Source organism: Acanthisitta chloris, unplaced genomic scaffold (assembly GCF_000695815.1).
Source record: "Acanthisitta chloris isolate BGI_N310 unplaced genomic scaffold, ASM69581v1 scaffold6543, whole genome shotgun sequence".
Lineage (NCBI taxonomy): Eukaryota > Metazoa > Chordata > Aves > Passeriformes > Acanthisittidae > Acanthisitta > Acanthisitta chloris.
Window position 1 is genome coordinate 12,031 of NW_008666492.1, and position 24,182 is coordinate 36,212.

At 39.8% G+C, this 24,182-nt stretch overlaps 1 protein-coding gene across 1 annotated transcript in view; it reads left to right on the forward strand.

Annotated features, from left to right (window-relative positions):
- Window positions 1-13,384, forward strand: part of BEND4 (BEN domain containing 4) — a gene marked incomplete at its 5' end in the record, with an annotated part of 18,007 nt that extends 4,623 nt beyond the window's left edge. The window contains 3 exons of the mRNA XM_009072137.1: window positions 5,559-5,650; window positions 9,512-9,752; window positions 12,893-13,384. Coding sequence (XP_009070385.1) covers window positions 5,559-5,650; window positions 9,512-9,752; window positions 12,893-13,110 — 551 coding nt within the window. The remainder of the gene's footprint in view (window positions 1-5,558; window positions 5,651-9,511; window positions 9,753-12,892) is intronic.
- Window positions 13,385-24,182: the final 10,798 nt, after the last annotated feature.

Consider the following 24,182-nt stretch of genomic DNA (forward strand, 5'->3'; position numbering starts at 1 on the left):
CATCACATTTCCAAAGAGCCTACCACAGCCACATCATAGATAAAGCAGCCATCAAGGGTTATGATGAACACTTTTTCATGTCCTTTTTTTTGGTCCTTTTTCTTGATGTTCACATTTAACCACTTCTTTGGTTCCCCTTCATGTTCTGGATGTTTTGGTCTGATCTGTGGCCTCGTTCTGCTGTTCAGCTTCAAAGTGTGAAGTTACTGCAGGAAGAGAGAGCCTCAACTGTGGTCACCCAGTGTTTGGAATGAGAACCCTTTGAATTTGCAGCACAGCTTTGCTTGCAGCTTGGGGCTACTGGCTTGCTTTGCTAAACCAACCTGAGTACAAAAATTTACTGAAACACAAAACTAGCAGACCAGGGCTTACTTCATGTTTTCTCTGCGCTGCTGAGTACAAACCCCAGAGAATTTGGGGTGTCAGGTTTCTTAGCCCACCTTGGGGAGCAGGAGCTGGTGGGAGTTTTGTGGGGAGCTGCAGTTCTGCCTGGTAAGAATGAACTCCCCAGTCAGTTTGTCATTTTAGTGGCACAAACTGCTCTCCCCACTCACAGGGGAGTCCTTGGTTTCCCTGTTAGTTATCAGCAGTAGTAAATGTGTAGTAGAAGGGTTTACAGAGGACATCCCTTCAGAAGGGAAGACTTCATGGCTGAAAGGGAGTGCAAGAAGAGGTACCTTCTAGTGACTAGGAGGAAAGTGAGGGAGCACAGACGAAAATGAAAGCCACAGGATCATGTGGCAGAATCACTTAAAGGAGAGATGCACAGCTGTCTTGCTTTATCTCTTTTCCTCTTGTTTAGGCAGAGGTGTACATCCCAAGGGCATGTGGAAGGGGAACATCCTTTCTGGAAGAAATACATTGCAAAAGAAAATTAAAATAAGTACAATGGCTTTTGAGATGCAAATTAATTGTTTTGCCCTCTACCTGGAAAACAAAACTGAAAGGGATTTTAAAAGTAACAGGATATTTGCTAGAATTTTTTCTCCCTTCCTTGCTTTTGGCAAGCATGTAGGTCAGTTTAGCAAATCTTTAACGCCCTTCTACATATAATGTTGATTCTTTAGGTTTCTGCTGGCTGCTCTTACTACAAAGAGGTGCTTGCTTTGTTACACCATCCAGTCACAAACATCCAAATCTGTAGGGTCTTGAGCACTAAGTTCTTCCTCAGATCCTAACCCCCATCTCTCCTTGGCCCCTGCTGTTTTTACAGCTCATCACACCCCAACAACTTGCCTTCCTAGACCATCCATGCAGCTTTCACTGGCTTTCAGATGACTATTGAAATAAATGACTGTATGAGCTAAAATAATCCAAACCATGCACACTTGTCCGAATCTCAGGCAGCGAAGGCATCTCCATTAATGTTATAAGAAATTCACACTGCCATGTGGTTCGTCAGCACGTTCCCTATCATTTGTTACATCTTTTTGACAGTTGAGCATCAATTTAGAAATGCCCTGCAATGAACTTGGAGAGAAGCATCACTCAAGGTCAAGCGAAGGAGGACACACTGCAGTGCTGAGCCAGTCTTAACTCACAGCTGCTGATGTGAGCAGGGTGGATGTAGATGTACAACCTTCCCAGTTCTCCTCCGTGCTGGCGAGTCAGAAGGTCTTCAGTGCTAAGGGATTCATCTTCTGCAAACCACCAGGAGGAATACTGGCCAGTGTTGGCTACAGAGAACAAAATCTCATTGCTGAACAGAATTACCAGATTTCTTACTGTCTCTTTATGGGGCTGAGTCCACCAGAGAGAGGCATGCAGCCAAGCTGGGGGTGAGCCATCCCTTCTCACTAGGGCTGCCTGATGTGGCAGAAGAGCTTGGAGATACACCTTATTTACCTTGGAGATGTGCCTTATTTACAGCAAGCCCAAACATCTCTTCACAGTGCTGTGCTTTGGCAATATAAACAGCCCTAGAGTGTTTTGCACTGGAGGCCACATTTTGGGGAGGATAAATGAGAGCCCTCATTTTGACAGATAAAAATGCAAGGGATTTTGGCCCAGTAACATTTAATGAGCAAATCCCCAGCCCAAACCAATAATAGAGATGTTCTTGGCACTTCATAAAATGATGGAAACAATTATTAGAACCAAAGGTTAAAAAAAAAAGAAAATAGAGTGGGTGATAATTGGGAAACATTAAAAGCATGTTATTGAAGCCCCTAAAAGATTATCTAGGAGGAAAATTTTCATGCTGGTTACAAAAACAACCTGCTTAGAGAGAAAGTGAAGGAACAGTTAGAAACGTAACAAACAGATTAGAGGGGAAGTTGATGGTGATGAGTAAAAAGCAGGTTTGGATCAGTGGCAAACTAATAATTAAAATTAAACCTGTGTCGAGAAGCCTTTCTTTCCCTGGCAACATAAAGGAAAAATATGGCATCCTAATAGCACTGCTGGGCCTTTATCAGGTGGAAACAGTTTTTATCAATAATATGGAACTGCTAATTGAGTATTTCTGTTCTGGTACTTGTGAAGAGTAATATGATGCAGTCCTGCCAATATAATGATGATGGTAAGCAAGCAGAAATATTTTCCATTTCCACCATAACTCTGGGTGTTAACACATTTTCAGCAGCAGCTTGAGGTGGGACTGCCCCTCAGCTGTCTGCCACAACTCCCAGTCAGAGCCAGGACAGGGGAAGAGCTTGTTAGACAGAGCCAGAACTGCCAACCTTTTTGAAAATCCTAGACAGGCTGACTCCAGTGCAGGCTGAAAGACAAAGTGGTTCAAGAGTGGAGTCAAAGATGGGCATTGCCAGGAGAGCTGCAGCACAGGCCTCCAGGAGCTGCTGCTTTCAACATCATGAGGTTTGGACAACTCACTTCAGGAGCTAAAACAACAGTGAAGCTGGACAAAGACTACTCTGGCCATGATTCTTCTTTTTGTTTTGGAATAGTTGGGATCTTCCAGAAGACTGAAAGATGCAAATACTGTCTGATGTTTTTTTAAAAGGACACATGAGATGTCCTGGATGATTGTGGACTTGTTGGCCTGATACTGAGCCCAGATGAACTAATTGCACAGCTGATGCCGGATTCAATTTATAGAGTACTAAAAGGGAATAATGGCATTAGTACCAGGCAACATCTTGCCAAATTATGGTTTTAGTGAGATGAAAAGTTTGGTTGACGAGGGTATCGCAGATACTCAGGGTGTTATATAACAACACATTACCAAAAGTGATTTAAAAATGCAAATATATTTGTATTCAGGAAATTGCCATGATGCAGCTGAATTTCTGGAGGGATTTTTTTTGTGAAACTCTTCACAGCCCATGCTGTTAATACTTTAATCAGTGAAAGAAAGCATAAAGTCATTGCTTACAGCTTGCAAGCAGTGCAGAGGCAGCAGCGAGTGAGGAAGATGAGAGGTGACAGACTTGGCTGATCACGGTGCCGATTACTGTGTGTTGAGGCACAGAGAACATTACTTGGTTTCAGCCTCTGGGAAATGTACACTGAGACTTTTTGAGGATATTGGGGCTTTCTGCCTGAGTATTGATGCACAGCATGGCCAAAAGGGCCTGCAGCTGTACAGACACCTAAGTAGGTGTAGGGACTCTGCTTTTAGCAGGAGCCTTGGGAACGTCAGTGTTGAGCTTAGCAAAGAGAATACTGAGAAGGTAACTTCAGCACTAATTATGAGTTTGTAAGAGGGGACAGGCATTTTCCACTTCTTTTCCAAAGATTTTCTAAAACGCAATTGAAATATGGTTTATGTTCCTGAGGGTGAAATAGCACACACTGTAACAAGCCAAGAGTAGAAACTGCATCGCTGGGAGATCGTGACTTAAGTTGTATTGTTTTACCCACTGATGCTGTCTGATCCAGGAGGATTTAGTTCAGGGAGTTGCTGGGCTGTGTGGCAGCCCAGGCTGAGATCACAGCTCAGCTTTTGTCACTGGCACAGTCGGTGGCCACCACACTCACTGTTCAACCATTTATTAGAAATGAGGAGACTCCACAGAGAAAGCTGTGACAAGCTATGCCACGTAAGCACTTGTTACAACACACAGATGCCTAGAATAACAATGAAGTCTTAAAACTTGGATTGATAAACAGCAAATACCTGCCACCTCTTACAGCTTTTAGTACTTTCATGTTTCTCACTGGTAATGAGAAGGCATTTTTTCAGCATCATACAGTTAAGGTAGAGATGTCTTCCATCTGCTGGGGACACAACAGGTTAAATAATTTCCTGTTGTCTTCTCCCCTGTGCCCCATCCCTTTGGAAGAGCATAGGTAAATACATCTTTGGATCACCTGCAGTGAAATTACTGTGTGAAAAATCAGGAACAGGAGTAAATACACTGATGGGTCATATTTACAGAGAAGTCAGTGTGAGGTGCAATAACATAGGAATTTATTCTTCAGATCAGGCACTTCACATGCTTCTGTGTGTATACTGCTGGATGTAACACCACTTAGCCCTCAGTAAAGAGTTTGTTTGACACAGAGTAAAGTTGTTCTACACCCTGGTTGCCTAAACAGGGGCATAGCTGCTGCACAGCCTGAATGCTGAGGGAAGAGTGCAAAATACCTGTAAATCCTACCTTGAGACACTCTCAGCTATTTCAGTGCTTGCTTTCAGATTGCCAGCTTAAGACAAAGCCCAAAACACCACATTTTCCAGATGTAAAGGCTGAATGCCAAGAAATAATAATAAAAAAGGGGTTTTAGCTGGAGCTATCATTAAGTCTGAATATTTTACAAACACAACCCATATGAAATGTGAGTGATGAGGTACCTTAAAAACTTGCACAAGTCAATCATAACGTTGGATTAATATCTGTTTAATTCTCCTATGGTGTTTCAGGCTCAGGAGAAAAGAGCTGTATCTCAAAAATACTCCAGAGTTAATCAGGGATGTGGCAGCATCTGCTTAAGAGAGATCCATAATTGAATCATCCCTAATTAACCTATCACCTTAACAGAAGGGAATAGCATGTTGGTACCACTACTGAAATGGATGAGAGCAGTGGGCATGGAAAGAGGGGAGGATGAGGCAAAGAGAAATGCAGCAATTTGCCTAACACCTAGTTTTATAACAAAATTGAGAGGAGGGAGGGAATAGAAATTAAAGTATATGAATTATTGAATCTCTTCAGTATAGTTAATCAGACCATAGTTTCAAAAACATTTGAGCATATTTACATGTTAATCAATGCATTATTTAAATCCAATAAATGTTTTCTCCTTTTTATGGTTTAGGCTTTTTACAGTCTCTCCAGATTTTTTTCTTGTTATCATTACTGCTGACCTAATTTGTATTTGTAATAATTATAGTTTCAAACTATGAAAAAAACCCTTGGAAAACTAAAGGGCAAAAATAAAGGCAGTGTCAGAGATCTCCACATAGGAAATACAATATTTGTTGTATGTTATTAAATGAAAAGTCTGCACAAATCGAAATGAGAAGTTATTTCCTGTTTGAAATAAATCTCACAGACATACAAAACAGATCCTGAAGAACACTGCTTGATTTAATATTGTTGTTCTACTTTGTACTATACAGCTAATATACAGTAATTGCAATTTGTTTCATGCAGTGCCCTGCCAGACCGTTTTAGATTATTTGAAGACTGTTCTTCAGCATCACAACCAGCTTATGGTACCACAGCCAACAGACCATCCAACTGAGGTAGTATACAGTGAACAAAAGCTTCATCTCTTTGTTTGACAATTCATTGAAAACATGCAGGCAAATAAATCTATAGGCCCTGGGAGAATATTGTTAGTAGTAAAAAATATGTCAAGTCTATTGTTAAACTGTCATTCTTAGGTACAGTAATCCCCCAAATGGAGGAGACTCATCATCAGTTTAATCTCAAATGACTTTATTGAGCAGCACATTAACTGTCTCCATCAGCACTAGCTGCACTTGCCTTGCTTTGGGTAACTTTTCTCTCACCTTTCCTCAGAAACATCACTTTTGTAGGCAGAATTTAGGCTAGGGCTAGCCTAGTGTAAACTGTAGCTGGGTGTTTAACCAGCTGCACATGGTGGCTGCTGGAACACAGGGGCTCTTGCATTTCAGAAAGCATCCCAAACAAAATGTACTGGATAATCACAGAATCATAGAATCAACCTGGCTGGAAGAGACCTCAAAGGTCATTGAGTCTTATACTCGAGATTGAGTTTGGGGGTTTTTGTAATTATGATCTTTTTTTAAGTGCTGCAGTGAAAAAGGAAGACATATAAGCCCTCCCCTAGAACATAAATGTATAGGTCTCCCTATCAGATCTAGTGTAAATCATGTCAATTCTCCTCCAGTGTGTTTCTATCCAGGCTTGTAAAAATTAAGTGGTTTTGTAGAGACTTTTCCAGTTTAGACTGTGTGGATTTGAGGCTCTTGCTATGCATGTTTTTCTATATGTGGTGTTGATATGTCGCTGCCCATTATTCACAAAAACAAAATCAAAAGAGGGAAGACTTAGGTCTAGTCTAACCTCCCTTTGCACATAAATGTCATGTAGCACAAGCCTCACATAGTCCAACTTACCATAGTTTTGCTCAAGATGCTTTGCAGCAGTTCAGGGTGTGCATCACTTTGTTCCTTCATTCAGTTTTATCCTGTGCAAATAGATACATACATATTTATGTTTATATTTTTATATATCATTAGCTGCTATCACTCAAATATATTCCAAGGATTCATTTTCCTATTTTTAAAACTCTTTTGCTTAACCAAAATTTTCAAGTACTGTAAAAACTGAGGCTGTTCAATAATGTCCCACATGGAATAGCTTGTCATAATGTGACAGAATTTTTGATTCAATTAAACACATAGATACTAATCTTTTATTCATAAGCTTAATCATGTACAAATACAAGCATGAATGCATTTGTACTCTGGTTCTTCCTTCAGGGTCTGCTTATTTCATTTCTGGGAGGTTTTCTGTTTGTTTTAGTTTAATGACTGCTGGACACACCAAACCACATCACATATTTACTGAGAATCTTTTGCCCAGAAGTGCTTTACTTTCAGAGGAAGCAATGAAAGTGTATCTGTAGCAGGAGCCCAGTAATTGTTTAGCAGAGTAGCATAACATGATATCATGCCTCTGGAGAGGAATAAGGAAAAATACCCTAAATTTCAGGGGGAATAAGAGAGAAGTATAATACAATTGAAGCTGAGGAAGTTATACAAAATTTATTACCTTCTTCTCAGTTAATAGTAACGTGAGCTTTCATGAAATTTAGATGTTGGGCCTTTCTGCACTCTATTTCCATCAGTGTTATACATATAAACACAGAGGTAACTTCTAGGATAGCTTGCTGCTTAGCAAAGCCACCTGTGAGCATCTGTCCTTAATGCACATGAACAAGCCTGAAACTTTACCCTGTGCCATTATGGGCTTGCATTGTATAAGCCCTGCCTGCCAGGCAGTGACAACTCAGGTAGCTGCAGCTTGTGCTTGGCACTGGAACCAGTAAGAATGGTCCTTGTTTCACTACAGGGGTTTTTTTAATAGGAAAAATATAGGTTTCAGAACTCTAAGGTAGGAAAATAATTGACTTTCTATGACAGGGATGTGGAACTAGCTGCTGAAAAATAAAAAATAAGTACCAACATGAGGATCAGGTGGTCCTGTGTATCACTGTGGTGAAATTAGTCATGTCACCTCCCCCTGAGATACACCAAACCTGAGTGGTCACAGTTGCTCCAGCATAAGAGTATTGTACCTCCAAAGAGCTTTCCATGCCACCTCTCTGCTCTTCCTCCTTCCCCAGCTCCTTCACCGTGTTGGCAGAGGACAAGGAGCTGGACTGGATGGAGGGCAATGTTCTTTCCATGGCAGAGCTCCTCAGCCATATTACTGGCTTCTCAGGGGCTCATTTACCTGGCAAAAATTAAAACAGCTTCATATATGATGAATGGAGGGAGAGGAATTGAGCTCGACCATTTTGCAGTGGGGTGAGGAGACAAGTGAAGTGTCAAGAGAAAGCCCCAAATTACAACAGAGCTAGTCTGTAGGTGAAGGATCTTTCCCTTAGGGATTACAAGCTTGAATTTACAAGCTACAATGTGAATGAAGTGTTGAGATGTTTTGAGAGGAGAGGCCCCTCGGGCAGAAAAAGCTCATCTCTTCCTTTATATTTTGGCTTGCTTTGCAGAGTTTTGGATTCACCCGTAGCTGTCTCTGCCAGCAGCTTGCAGCAAGGCAAACAAGTAGCAGCCACAGAGGCTCAGCTCCCAGTGATGCTAACCCCACTGGGAGGTGGCAGTACTGGAGATCATACAGATTCTCTAATGACCCCTCAGCACGGTCGTCACTAAATTCAATCTTCCATATATTTATCAAACTTGCAAAAAAAAAAAATTAAAGCAAATACCTGAGGAAAAACTTCAAAGATGCTCCCAAGCTGTCTCCCAAGGTGCTGTACTAAATATGTGAAAGAAGGCAAGGGTAGTCCTTAAAATAGTTTTCAGATATCAAAGGCCTGGAAGTGAGGAGGAGAACTTTGCTGTGGTTGCCCACAAAGTGCAGCATGTGGCTGATTGCCTCACTGAGCATCAGAGCCTTGTTTCTCTAGCTCACTCTGAGCTCCTATCTAAGCTGGGAGCTATACAAAGACTTTACTAATTGGGCTTCCAGATTTATGTCTTGTAATAAAGAGGTGCAGCTGTAAAAGTGAATGAGTCTCTAGGAGGGTGTGGTTTGGGTTCTTTGTGTACTTCAATTATTTTAAGTGTATTAACAGTACTATCCTAGATTAATTGGGTTATCCTGAACTATAGCATTTTATGAGCAACAAGAATTAAATACAATTAAGGTACAATTGACTTAAGAGGGCTTATAAATGTGTGTGGATTACAGGAATCCCCATAATTAGTCCCACAGCATTCATTGAATGCTGGAATATTGAAGCACACAAATAATGAAGGTTAAAAGCAAAATTTCTTTCCAGCTGACACACTGGCATTTCTGTAAAGCTATAATTTGAGTTAATACAGCATTCATTAATAATAATGAAGCTTTTAGTTTTCATAGTTTCTTTATTTATTTTCCTTACATATTTCACAGTAACATAACTGCTGTCAAGTTTCAGGTGTGTTCTACAGAAGTAATAAATTTATTATAAAAATAGACCAAAAGAGTCACCTCTGAAGCAAACTGTCAGCTGCAATGAAGTGATCCATTTGATCACTCTCTTCAAAGACCCATTTTATGCACTTTAACATATTAAGAAGAAACGTTATACTTAAAGAGTATACCCCGTCACTGATTCTTAACTCTTTTTAACCTGCTTGTTAAAGTGCAAATTATCAATAGCCACCTCTCAAAACTCATTCTTCATACTCACCAAATGTGAGTTCTAGAAAATGGAAATGTAATTTTAAAAGTACACGTTCTCAGTGAGAGCAATTACACGTTCACTTGGGGTTGTGTTTCACTGTCACTATCACGCCTAGTTAAAAAGCATATTTTCTGTTGCAGCTGACATCTTTACTTATTTGCCTTGTAAAATAAGCAACTGAAATATTTCACTTTTTCAGGGGAGTAAGCAGTTGCTGAACAACTACCCTGTCTACATCACTAGTAAACAGTGGGATGAGGCTGTAAACTCTTCCAAGAAAGATGGACGACGGCTCCTTCGCTATCTCATCAGATTTGTTTTCACAACCGATGAGCTTAAGTACTCATGCGGCCTTGGAAAAAGGAAAAGGTCAGTGCAGTCAGGAGAGACAGGTCCTGAAAGACGTCCTCTGGATCCAGTAAAAGTAACATGTCTCAGAGGTACTGCATCTTTTCGCTCAGTGTCCACCATATGTGATCTCATTTCACCACATTGGCTCTGGCTCAGTAGAAGCATTTGCCTGACAGTTGCACAACTAGATGGGGTTTCACAGGCAGGTGATGAGCAGCCACAAACCCTCCACTTTCCTGTTATACATACATACACACACGTATGTATGTATTGTGTATGTGTTTTGGGTGGTTTTTGATGGGGCCAAAAAGGCTGCTTGGTTAAGAGAGGAGGCTAATGCTAGGCCACATGACACTAAGACACTTTGAACAGCAAAGTCAGGCAATCCTGATCATGCTCTTTTATAACAAACTAACAGGGTATTTTTAACAATGATACACAGCAAGACTAACCAAAGGAAGAGTTATAGCCTGGGTAGTAAGCATATAATACACGAGAACACTGTGCATCAGGGAGTTAATTGAGTTTCAGAATAGGTTTGGATGTCTTCTAGGGTCTTAATTACCTACAAAGTGTATACAATTGTGTAGTCAAGAATTTAACTTCTTTTTTTTTTACATACTGATGCAACATTGCCTGAAAAAGTTAGAGAATGGCTTTCCCTCATGTTGAAAACGATAGGGAGATTTGCAAGCATTTCATAATGTCAGAGCATGAAGATATTGGGCACAGATTGAGGGGAATGTTCTGCACTTTGGTTTCCTAAAATTGTTCAAAAGGTCTAGTACCAAGCTTTATAATAAAACATACAAACCAGAACTTTTTTAAGCCCAATTAAAAACATGTGTTTAGTATCAACATCTGCATTTTATAAATGCAGATGCTTATTATTTCTTTAATTTACTCATAGCTAACTTTATAGTATTTTGTGAGCTCATAAATAAAATTTTGGTTGAACTAACTTGGAAAATGTTTTACTAATCAGCACGATGTAAAAAGCTAAAAGTGACAAAAATATCTTTAGTTTTTGAACTGCAGTCCAAAGTGGTTATATACATCAGGTGGAGCCTCTTCCCATCTAGAGTAGAAGAATCCAACAAGGTGAGGTAGATAAGACTTGTGGTTGGGGTACATTGATGTAAGCAGGTAATGAACACAGATTTTACATTTATTTACAAATTAGGCAAAGAGGCTCTTTTGGTACTACAAAGGAATCTTTTAACCTACATATGATACTTTACCAGACCTGAATAATCTAGCAGAGCTTAAGTGAAGGACACTCCATCACATACCATGTTGCAGAGGTCTAGAGAGGATTTCAGGGCTCCAGAAGTTTTCCTGGAAACTGAAGGCTGGATACAAATGCTTTAGCATTTACTAAATGACTTTAAATTTCACCTAATTTATGCACAAGCAGAGTGTTGATACCCTTTTCTTCCCCTTTCTCCCCTCTGCCTCCCAAGACTAACACTAAATCCACCTGTACATGGACTTTTGCTTATGACCACTCTCCTTTCTGGGGTCCTAGACATACAGAACACAGGAACACAGGGAGAAAGAGAAGGGGTAATTTCTCTAATTTTTAGAAACTTGAGGAGGAATCCAAGGATTCAGCATCTAAGGACCAGCTAAGGAAGCAGAGTAGACAGCTCTCCCTTTGGGCTTTCATGCATGGGTGGGAACATTACAACTTTCTCCATTGCCAAGTTGGCCACTGAGTCCTACCAGTTTACAAGCCAAGGTAACAAGTGTCTGATTAATTCTCAGCATGGCCAATTATGCCTTTCCACTATAGCAAGGAGTGCAAATTGGTTCTCTCTCTGCACTCAGGGTAGTTTAAATACCTATAAACATTTTTAATATATTCCTGCAACTGGCTGGTGTCTGGAAGCAGCTTTAGAACAGCCTGGCATGCTCAAATTATAGCATTACTCCTTTACATGGTAATCATTTCTCTGAGAAAAAGACAAGTCTGGGGAGGCACACGTGAACATGACTAGGTAGGAATTACTGTTGCCCGTGCAGATTTCCAGGGAAATGAATTTAAAACAGAGATCACTATCACTTTTGCAGACACACTGCTGGAGGAGCTATGCAAAAATCACATCCTAATTGTCCAACAGATGAGATACCTTGCAGCACTCTCTGTCTCAAGATGTGGTGACAGTAATGAAGTTACCTTACACCACTTATTGTGCTGTTGGCTTGTCAACAGTAGAAAATAGAATTTTAAAATATCCTGGGACACACAATACTGTGTGAGAGAATAACTAATGTTACAGAATAAATAAGTAGCTCAATTTCCATATGAGGTATAATGTATCAATACCTCTAATAAGGTGCCTTCACATTTAAAATCATATTTGGATGTTTCAAAGTCCAAATACACCTATCTGAGCTACATCTAGCAGTTACAGCTCCAGAATTGGTAAGGCACCTTCTGCAAGTCTATCATATTGCATGTCAAAGAATCTGAAAAAGAACTTGCAAAAAAACATAATCATCACATACAAAGAGCTGTATGTGGAAGCAGCAGCTACATAAATAGCCAAATTACATGCAGTACAATTCATTTCCTCCTGCATTGAAAATTATTGCAAGGCTCCCCAAATCCCCAGTCCCTCTAAACTCATTTAGCTATTTCTAAGGCCAATTTAGGCTCTGAAAAAATAGGTGTACAATACAGGGAGATGAAAAAATGCACAACTTAAAAAGGAAAGGTATCCCAAAGAGAAAGGAGCACCAAAGTGAAGTAATGGCAGAGACATTTTCCAGCAGGTTGTGGGTTCCTGCAGGTGCTGAAGCAGGCAGCAGAGGGAGGTCATAAAGACCCACAGCAGTAACCACCTGAAGGTAGAAACACCAACAGGTTTCCAGTGAAATACATCCCGGGTCACACTACCTTTCACATGTATTGCACACACTGAATCACAGCCTTCACTTCCAATGAGTTCTCTTGATTTCCACAAGAAGGGATGTTATCTCCAGGTCCCATGCATCACCTAGTGAGCTCAGGTGTAACAACATACACTGCATGTGGAGAAACACACTCGTGCAGGAATAAAATCGTTCCGAGTGGCATTATCATGGCATCCCCCATCAGGCTTTACTTCTGCTTACGTAGCGCAGTAATATCCCCCTCTCTTACTTCCCATAAGCTTTTGATGCCTGAGCAATAGTGGATGCTGCAAAGACAAGTTGGTTTTTATCCTTGCATGTTTTCCTGCAGAGTTCATTAGGATGCACTGTACTTCCAACCCAGACTGGTGGATGCCATCCGAAGAGCAAATCAACAAGGTGTTCAGTGATGCAGTGGGACATGCTCGCCAGGGGCGTGCAGTGGGCACTTTCCTCCACAATGGGAACTCCTACTATGAAGGGACTGACCACCCAGGATCCCAGGATGAAGTCTTCAATAGAGGTATGCAAGATGGATCTGGCGATTGATGGCAGTGAGAACCACCTCATACAACAGTAGCAACCACTTAATTTAGGAGAGACTATTTGTTAAACATACTTAACCCTGCTGTCATTTAGGAGTCCAAAGCATGTTTGAACACATACTGCATACATTTCAGCTGCTCCATCCTACCATATCCCAGTTAACAGAAAGAAATTCATTTCAAGACTTGCTTGATGGGACTTCTCAGTGCCTATTATTTCCAAATCCTTCATAGCACCCTTAAAGGGAAAGTGCAGTTCATTTCATCTAGTTGTAGAGGAAAGGTCATTTAAAAACTATAAAAATGTCAAAAGAAACAGCAGCTACTATCTCTTCTTCCTATTGATAGCAAGCCCAGGCCTGGACCCAGAACAGCTGAGTGGTATTTGCTTTCCCTGAGTAGGAGATGTGAGAACAAGTCTACACATTTCTAAGAAAACAAGAAGTAGTTTCCCATTTCCTAACAGATAATAACAATTACAAATGCTACCTTAAAAACACCTCACAAGATGGAAAATTCAGGGACTTCCTTAGCCTACTCTGCCAGGAAATTAAGCTTCCTGTGTAAGACAGCAGCACTCATCAACAGCAGAATCCTTCAAAGACCCACAACAATAACAGGCACTTCTAATAGATAAAAATGGCATTGTATATCAGATAGGCAGTATATTTATCTAGATTTCTAGGGGATTAGGGTTGATCATGACAGTTTTCATTAAAACAAAATGGCTAAAAACAAATTGCCATTTCTGAAGACAGATTTTGTTTTGTCCCTTGCTATTCTGTAGCCATATTATGTAGCTTTAGGGGATTTAAATTGCCTTTTCTTGGTTTTGTTTTCATTCGTGTTTTATATCCATTCCTTGAAAGAGATGAGACAATGTGCTGGTCTTGCTCAGTGTTGCATTCAGGGAGGGGTTGGGCAAGAAGAGCCTAGTTTAGTCTTCTGTATTAAGTAAACACAGGGTCCAGACTACCTAAGAGCTATAAGAAAAGAGCTGTTGGAGCAGAATTCTCGTTGGAAGCAGATACCAGCTTTGAAAACAAAAATCATTCCACTAAAATCCTTTAAAGGTTGTTGTCCCTCTGAATTGATGCACTCCAGAAATATGCAATGCCAAAGAAATTATACCCTTTCCTTTCCACATCAAGGTGTTTCCATCTCCTTACCCTTGTCTGGTCACTCAGGCCAGTGCTGACATCCTCCACAGCCTGAACCAGCTCTTCTTGAGACAACATTTCCTCACTGGCAGGGCCAGGGAATTGGTTTTTGGGAAGAACACTCACTTGGCTTTTGACCATCCCTAGTGCTACCTCATTGGCGTTGGCTCTCCTGAACGCGTATCTCATTCTCCCCAGCTTTCCTCACCACCTTGTGCCAGCCACAAGAGTAGCTACTAATTGCTCCTTTTACCCTTCTCCTCTCCTTCCTGACCTTCTCCCCGTGCCCCAGGCAAGGCAGGAGGCACCCAGCTCCTTCCTCAGAGATAGGACAGGCACTCTGGGGTGCAGCGCTGCTCTAGCCCCAGCCTGGCCAGTCTCTCAGGCAATCTCTCAAAGCTCAGCTCACCCACTCAATAGCTTCTTCCTGCCACTGCCTCCTCTCTGCCTGTGGTTGTGACCAGTCTCTCACAGCCCCTGGGGCATCTCAGGGCATGGGCTCCACTGTGCACTGCCATAGACGAGACCTCACTCAGCTAGGATATGCTTTAGGCCCTTAAATGTCTGATACCTCTTGCTTCATTTTCATTTTGGTGATTTTTTAAAAGGGGGCATGAAAGGCACTCACTGGCCCCCAAATAATTTATTGTCTAAAAGTCAGCAGTTTAGTCACACTGGACCTCACTAGACCAAGGGGCTTGGAACACCATCCCCTTCATATAGGCAGGAGTGACTTTCTTGGAGCAGTCACTGGCACGTGGTGGCCTCTGGAGGAGAAACTCAGTGTATAGAAATGTCACAGTACAGATAACCTATAGTAGCTTTTCGGTGTTGAACTTACACTTTTTTTAAAAGAACTATAATAGAAGATGTTACATTGCTCAGATGGTGTAAGTCTTGCTGGTCTATGTTTAATGTGGTGACCATGCCAGAACTATTTGGTAAAACATGTCAGAATGTGTGAGTCAACATTATACTGTGAATTTGTCCACAGCAATATGTACCATGCTGTATTTTTGTAAACATTGTGATGGTTTCCTTTCAGATGTTTAATTGTATGATGTTAAAAGTACAAATGCTTCATTTTTAACAGTCACAGAACAGAATTACTGGACAGGTCAGTCCTCTCACTTAATAACTTAATGATTTGCTGAAATAACTAGTAAGCCTGGCTTTATTTTTAGTGTAAAAAGCATAGCCAGCATCCTGGAACCGCTCACAATCCTCTACTCTCATATTGTGCAAAACAGCCAAAAGTATAATTTCATCCTGAAAGCCACTTGGGCAATAGAAATGGCTTTGCAGGTTTGGACCTTTCTGTACAAACAAAATTTTACCCTCAATCACTTATGTGCACTGACCAATGACATGACTCATAGTCACAGACAGGCATTAACAGACACAACTCATATTTTTTGTTCATGTCTGGTTTTAAAATAACAGAGTGTAACAGCTTTTCTCAGTTGTCTGTTTTTCATTGCCATCATGGCCACTTGACCCACCCATTTCATTTCAAAAACCCCAAACCTTTCACAACAGCTTATTCCAGTTCATTTGTTCATGAGGTATTATAAATTCATACACGTTGAAGTGTCTAAATATCTGCAAGATGTTAGGTATAATAGTATGGGACCTGAAATAGTAGATAGCACAGAAACCCTTGCAGTGTGCTCTGTAAGGCAGCACATCCCTGCCCAGCTCTGGCTACAGACAACAGGCAGAAGGGAACTGCTATCTATCATGTCACTCCAGAAAGTCCCAGGAGGATAGAGATTCTTGTCTTATCCTTCCCTACGCTTTAATCTTCCTGTCATTTATGTATCTGCCTTCTCTCAAACTTGGTGTAGCAGTACCGCACGCCCATCTGTGCCAACATGCCTTCGCTATATTTTCTATGACAAATATTTGTGGAGAAACTGTGATTTAAAAAAAAAAAACAAAACATTAATCCTGATATTTTTACTGTTATGGTGTAGTTAATTCTATGAATAATTTCTAATGATGATTGTACTGTGTAGAGTAAGTCCAGGTTAGGGATAGACCTTTACCAGATATTGTACAAAAAAAAAAAAGTGCATAGTGTAATATAGACTAGTAAGGTTTTTGTGACAATTTCTATAGGATGTGTGAATTGTTTTCTATGTGGCAACACACATTTCTTTTAAAGAATATAAAATCTTAAGAATTTTTTAAACAGTCAATATTTTTTAATTATAAAGACATTTGTTACCTACAGTTTACTATTTCAGGTGTTAATTCTAATTTGAATATTGGTTTTATTACTACATACCTCCAGTTCCATTTGTTCTGTTGCATAAAAATGCACAATAAAAGTTAGTCTCTGGTTACCCTGTCTCTCTCTTTCTCTGTAAGCATTGCTGTGTCAGTGTGACTGCCAGCACAACTACTTCTCACTATAAAAACATATTAAAAGTTTTAGACTTGGATTTATATAAAAGGCTAGAGCATTTTCTTTCACATTAAATGCTTGTTTGGTACAAAGCACTGGCAAGCACAGTGCAAGATTATGAAGAATTCAAGTATGAGTACAACATAAATCATTTTCACCTCAAAACACAACACCAAGATGTATGTGCCACTCAGAGGAATCCCCATCTGCAATCTTAAGACCTGGATTTTCAAGCAGTGAAGTTTAAATCCCATTTTAATTCAAAATTCAGCGATGGCTGAGTGTCTCCTGTTCTCTTAAATGCTTTAGAAAATCCTGACTCCAGATCATTTGTAGAGGAATTAGAGTGACAAACACTCACCATGGCAAACCTCTTGTGCTGGGCTGGAGCCTGACCACAAGGCTGGTGTGGAAGTACCTTTAAGGCTTGAGACAGCCATTGAATCTCATGCATATTTAGGAATTTAGGGGGGTTTTACCTCATTTGCTTCAAACAAGCTCAAGTGCAAGCTCACACTATAAAAGTCCTTGTAATCTTAATAAAATAAGACTACTCACGTTGTAAAATCTTGCCCTCAGGAGTTCAGCTAGGAAGGAATGGCTGTTTACCTCCTTCCCTCTCTTAGCCCACGGGCTAAGACTGCTCCCCTGGTAGTGCTGACAGCCCAAAGGACAGTCCAGCATTTGGACCTGACCTCAGACAGACAAGAGACAAGGCCCTGGAGTCTGTCACTTCAAACATCTGTTGAGAAAAGGAGTCTCTTAACTATGAAATGAAACATCTTGAGTAATCACAACATATGCTGCACAGCCAAAATCTTTCCTGCAACATGTTGCTTGACCACCTTATTTCTGGTACCTGCTACAATACAGAGAAAAACTCTGGAGTTCCTCAGGTTTCTCCACTCCATCACCCAGGCTTCTGTCATTTTTGACTCTTCTTTCCAACCACAGACAGAACTTTTTAGCCCCATTATAAGTAGCTCTTTCCATAACAGGATAAATCGCCAGTTTTACCAGTATTAGTGATAAAAAGTGGCACTTTAATGAACCAGACAGTATATTGAATCCTTTCTAAGCTGACTAATTTCAAGCTTTTTTCTTAAGAGGCTTGGACAGCTTTGCTGGGATTGTCAAACTACAGTTACTGTGTAAGTCTAACACACAAACCCAACCTCTCCAAGGGATTCTTCATACCCTTACTATACACAGCCATGTAACCCATCTGCAGAACTACCTTTCTTCAGACCATCCTTACATCTGGATCAGGACAGGGAGTCCAAACTGGAGGCAGTGCCAGAGGGGCCTCTGAGCCAGGCAGAAAGAGCTGTCTCTGTCCAGAGGAAGGAACAGGATGAAAGGCAGAGCTGCCAGGGAAGCACAGAGCACTAACAAACAGAGCTTGGCTGTCTTGGGCAGGTTGCTCTGGCAGTGTGTGCCTGTCAGCACCATAAAGGGAAATTGCATAACCAGTACAAATTGATGCATATAACCTTTGTTTTGCATCCATAAAATAGTTATCTACATTTTCAATTCCGAAACGTAGCAAATCATCAGCTGCCTAAAGCCAATGTTATTGCTTACCTTTACAATTTATGCAGCATTGCTTAAATTAACAGAACACAACCTTTACCGACTACGGAACATTTTACTGAGTAATTGCAACTTGCAGACATCATACAGAATGTACCAAGTTCAGGTATAATTACAAAACAAAGAACAGATGCAGAGAAGTATTTAAATGTCTACACCTCACAAATCAAAATTATTTCCCCATACTAATAAGGAGCAACCAAGACACAGAATGAAAAAGCCAATACAGCAAAAAGCAAGGTGGGGGGAATAAATACATTTGATTAAATGGCTGCACAGGAAAATAGATTTCAACTTCGAGATTGCCCTTTGAAAGTTCTACCACCAGTGAAAACCCTCACCCTTGACTTTCACATTTCATACAGTTCTGGCAGTAGCCAAAACACTTTCCAAATGCTTTAGGCATTTTTCAAACACTTCTCACATAGTTTATTCAGCATATTTATTTTGAAGAAAAACTTACAAAACCCATTTTATATTACATCATTTATACATCACTGAATTTTTTTCTTCTGTCTTCAGATTTGAAGCAGCTGATCACCACCTCAAAAGTTTTGAAGCACAGTCTTGTTGGGGCCTGGCTAGCAGAGGAGCTGTAACCTGAGCAACGGTTAAAGGAATGCTTAAGCAATTAAAAACAAGACACACAAAATAGGTCTTGCTGACCTTGTTTCTATCTTCATGGCATTCCCGTGTCTTGAATCCAACACCTTAAATGGTCTTGCTCTATTCTGCTGCCAGGGTTTTTAGGTTTAGTTTTAGTTTTACTGCCTTATAGATAAGTCGTTTTGCTAACAAGCTGAGAATAGTGCTGTTGTTTGGGTTCTCTGTGTAGCTCTTGTTATCAGTTTCCCAGGATGTGAGAGCAGGATGCAGCTTGAACTTGTAACCTGTCATAAGCAAGAACTGTGCACAGTGACACTCGGATCCAAAGTTGTGTGATCAGTGTGTAGCTGCATGTATGGGAGACATTTTACTATAAATACTGTTAGGTGCCCTAAATAAAGTTGACTATCAGAGCATCATATTGCTGTGCTGGAGTCCATCCCTCGCAAGGACCCCAACACAGTCTAAATTCAGATTACCAAAAAAATCAAAGTGATACTAGAGCTGTATTCCACTGTTTTAACAGACACCTTCTCCCCATGACAGCTCCACGAGCACTGGCTGTCCAGAAATCTGACCAGGCTCACTGTTGGTGCAATGCTTATAAAAAGTAACCAAAACCTTTTGTTTTAATTGGTAGCTTTGATTTACACAGAACAAAAATGTCCCCAAGCGCCTCATGTAATATAGAATATTTCCTGCCTATCTGCTGTAGTATCTGTCTGTGGTACTTAAAAAACATACATCCTTTTCACATGACATTTTGAATGATTTAACTCCTTTTCAGCATGTGATTTAATTAGAAATCTTGCTTGTCCACAGGCATTTAAGCAACTCGAAAAACACAGACGTGTTCACCAATGATCACAGTCCACTGCAAGAATTCTGTACATCTGAGAATACAGCACATTTTTTTTCTTCCATAACATCTACAGTATGATGCTTCGATCATTTTCTGTCTAAAAGAATCAATTCACTTTCTTTTTCATTCACTCCAGTTCCCACTTCCACAATTACCATTACTCACCCTCCACTCATCACACACACAGCTCACCAACAGAGCCCCAGACTGAGATTACACCATCACCCTTGGCAGTAAGACTGAGTTTTCAGAGGACAAACTGGTTTGTATGCACAAGACTGAACACTATTAGGAAACAGTTAAACAGAGGCACGGATTTTCAGTACAGGAAAAAAAAAAAAAGAGTTTTTGCTGGGATTGGTAGGGAGCAAGTACTCAACTATTGAAATACTGCTAAAAGAAAATGTCATACTGCCTAGTTTTGTGCATTCTAATAAAATATCATTTCTTACTGTTCTTTTCTTCTCCAATCATATTTCTAGTTGCAGTTTTTTAGATTATGTTCATCCTTTCCTATTCCCGAGGGCTCAACATCTTGGGTTTTTCCCTTCCTTGCATCCTTTTCTTTTTACCACACACTTGGTTATAGTTAATTTCCTTTGCTTCAGCAAAGCCTGACTGGCTGCAGTTTCTACAGTCCATACAACCACTTAGAGCTCATGGCACATTTAATTTTCCTCAAAGGACATGAATTTCAAAAAAATCTGACTATTGTGCTTTAAACCTGAATTCCTACTTCTTTTTTTAGGTAATCAAGATATAGTCTACTTCTGATCTTAATTACTTGTGTCTCATTAAAAAGAAAGGAAAAATTACTTAAGCTACACAACCCCTCTACAAAAATCATCTTTTTGGTACATCTCGACTTCTCCTTTCCATGAAGCAGGTAAACTGCAAAAGAGATGTCAGTGGTACTCTCTATGCAGAGCTAACAGTTAGAACAGAAGCATCACAATACTTAAGCTAGAAGGAAAAAAGCACATTGTCATTTTCCATTCACTCCTGCAATTCGAGCCTTTAGGCATGAGCAGAAGTTTGGGGTTTGCACAGGAGTCAATATGCAAATAAAAGGAAACACTTTGCTTTCATCTTAAACAATATGTTCTGTGGTTTCTTTTGTAAGGAACACAACTGACTCAGCTTTGGGAAAAGGGTTATTTCTTTGAGAACTCTCAAAAATTGCCACTCTCAAGACACAAAGGCCTAAAACCTCTCTGCATGAAGTCTGTGTCGGATGCATTCATCAGTATTAGAGGTACTTCCATAATGCATATTTTTTTCTTTGTTATAGTAAAAGTAAGATAAATCAGTTAAAATGGTAACAAGTAAGAACACAGAACTGCAATCAGTGTACTACCCACACAAAACATACCTAAAAACCTTCCCTGCACTCTCCCTTACCAAAGAGAGGGCAGTAAAAACCTCAAAAACCTGAGTCTGCAGATACAACTGAAAAAACTGCACCTGCCAGAATGGGAAATTCTGAGAGGTTTGGCTAACGTGGTTTGCAGCTTTCAAAACAGCAATCACTACTGTCAACTATCAATGAACAAGAAGTACAGTAAAAATCCAGAGACCAAGAGTAGAATTTAGCCCTGCTATGACAACATAAGATGCTCATAATGGTTTCCTCCTCTAAAAGTAAGAGTCAATTAAAAATGCAATAAAATCTGCATGGGAAATCAAGGAAGAAAAAAAACAGAGCCTAAAAAACCTTCAGTTCAAGGATGAGTCACAGAGGATAAAAGGATGAAACTTGTCCTTAAAAAATGTGTTCTGTTCCCTGAGTTCCTGCTACTTCAGACCAGAACACAAACTACCTAACAGTCCCTGTAATATGTTATCCACTGGAGTATTTACTACTCTCACATCCTCAATAAATGCTTTAGAAAGTGGAGGGGGAGAGGGAGAACACATCAAATACTGAATTCCGGTGTCTGTATTAAGGAGACAATTTAGACTTGAAATTCCTGAGGGAAAGATAATCACTTCAAAATTTTATCCTTTACAGAAAAAAAAATCTAGAGAAAAACATGTATTTTTAGCATTCAGCCAACTTGGGCTTAAAATACATTAGGATCATTCAGTAAACTGGAACACTAAGACAATTTTTGAAGCACCACACATTGTACAGAATTATGAGACACTACACAGCAGATAAACAATCTTCCACAAGGCCGAGAGCAGCAGCACTTTGAACACAGTTTGAAAACACAGAACCTGCAACGTCCATCTACAAAAATAAATTATTTTAAAACACCACACCTTCATCAAAAAAAATCCTAGAATATAACTTTATTGTTAGGCAAATCCTCACTTTTTCTTTAAAGCAATCCAAAAGCAACATTATGGAATTACATTTCTGAAAAAGAAAAAAATCCACTCCTCCACATTTTTTAAGTTCTCTTTAATTCTGAGGATTCTGTCACATAAATGTATTAGCTAATCATTTTCCCCAAAAATGTTAAAACAAAAGTAAACTAAATACTGGACCCACATCACCTCAAGTTTTAGACATAAAGGAAAAAAAAGCAGTAAAAATGTCAAAAACAATCTGCAAATTATAAGATATAAATTAAAATGTAACAGCTTGGAATTACTTTTCCTTTCCAACCTGACAAGCTCAATGAATCAGTATTTTCCTCCAACTGCCAAACCCAGCCTGTCTGCCTTCCTGTGGCACATCACCATCCAGGGCACGTTCCAAGTTGGAGCTGAGTCCTCAAACTGTTCAACTGCAATGTACCCAAAAACATTCGAGTTCTGGATTCTTAACATATGGTGCTGCTGTAACCCATAACAGAACTGGGAATCAGGGACTTCAATTCTGTCTTGGAACACACACAAAAGGTGTGTGGATGAGTCTTCTGACTCCAATATGGAAATTAAGATCAGAATTCAGATGAATTACATCTCTGGTGAATAAGAAACATTTTCATAGGCTTTTTGAGCAGATGCCCTGTGAGAATATAAACTCATGCCTCCTCTTGTGAATTATATGGGAACACTTTGCTATTGAGGCAACATTTACTCACCTCCCAGGGAAAGTTCTGCCCTGTGAAGTGCATACTGACACCACTCTGACCACATTGCCTGTCTTCACTAGGAAAAAGAACATTTTCCCAGTTTTACTTCTCTTCAGGTTTACAAGATTTCTGAAATTACTGGTTTATTAAAGTGCTTATTCAAATTCAAAATCCATATAAATATTCTAGAGAGAAGAAAACAGGTTATGCATCACCAGATTCCAGTGCTCTTCATGAGAAATACCAGCAGAGTACATACTGAGATGAGATGAACCTTACATGGAAGGGCAAGGAGAAAGGTAAATCATTTCTAATGTGCTAAAATATGAGTTGTTTGATACGGGAGACTTCTGAATTGCCACGAAACTGCATTTCACACCATCAGGTGGCTCTACAACAGGAGAAAACCAGACAGAGTCAGCCTTCTTTTGAATTAGCCACAATAAGGTAATAGGCAATGAAGAAGCCACCAGTGAACAGGGACTATGGACAAGAGTCCTGAGGAGATCCCTTCACCCACAATCACTGTCAGTCCCATCTGTAACTTAACTCTGGAATGTTTTTCTGCTTAAAATGACCAGAGCATGCAAAGTGCTTTGCAGTTGTCAAAAGGCATGCTATTTTCAATTCCTTAATTCGCTGCTAAGTGACACTTAGTATGAAAAACAAAACATTCTAAAAAGCTTTTAGTCAAGTCTGGACATATTGGTCTCCACAGTTATTTGCTTCAATGCTTATAATTTAATCTTAAATTGATTTTTGAAGACTTGTGTTTCATATCAACATTTCTTCTTTCAGCAAGGCAGTTATCACTCAGCAACTGAGTCACTAGGAGGGTCTTATTACCACCTCTCACCAATGAGCAACTCTTATGTTAAAGTGCATAAAGAATTCTCTTCGGTTTTATTTATATACAATTGTTTCACTTATATTGCAACTTACATGATCAGTACTCATGGCCTTATTAATCAAGAATCTGGTACAACTTGGGTACCTACTGCAGAAAGCCTTGAGGCCAATAATACACAGTGCTAGAATTGCACATTTCAAAGTTAAGAACTAAGCACTTATCTCAGAATTGTTGAGGACAACTGATAGAATTACTTGACTTTCCCAAACCAGCAAGGTCCATTTTTAAAACACGCAGAGGAAGTGGTTTTGAATCCAGGTAACAAATGATATCTAGAGGTAAATAAATTAAAAATACAATGTATTCATTTGTTTAATTATAAATAGTTCTAATACATTTTTAGTATTGTAACTTCCAACTACATCTCTCGCACCTTCTAGCAAAGACCGTATCTGGCAGTAGAGCCTATTAACATAAAAAGCCAAAAATGCCAGGTAACTTTTAATAAGCACTACCATAAATATCTCCCAGATTACATCTGAAGATAAGAGAACAAATGTCAAAGCAGG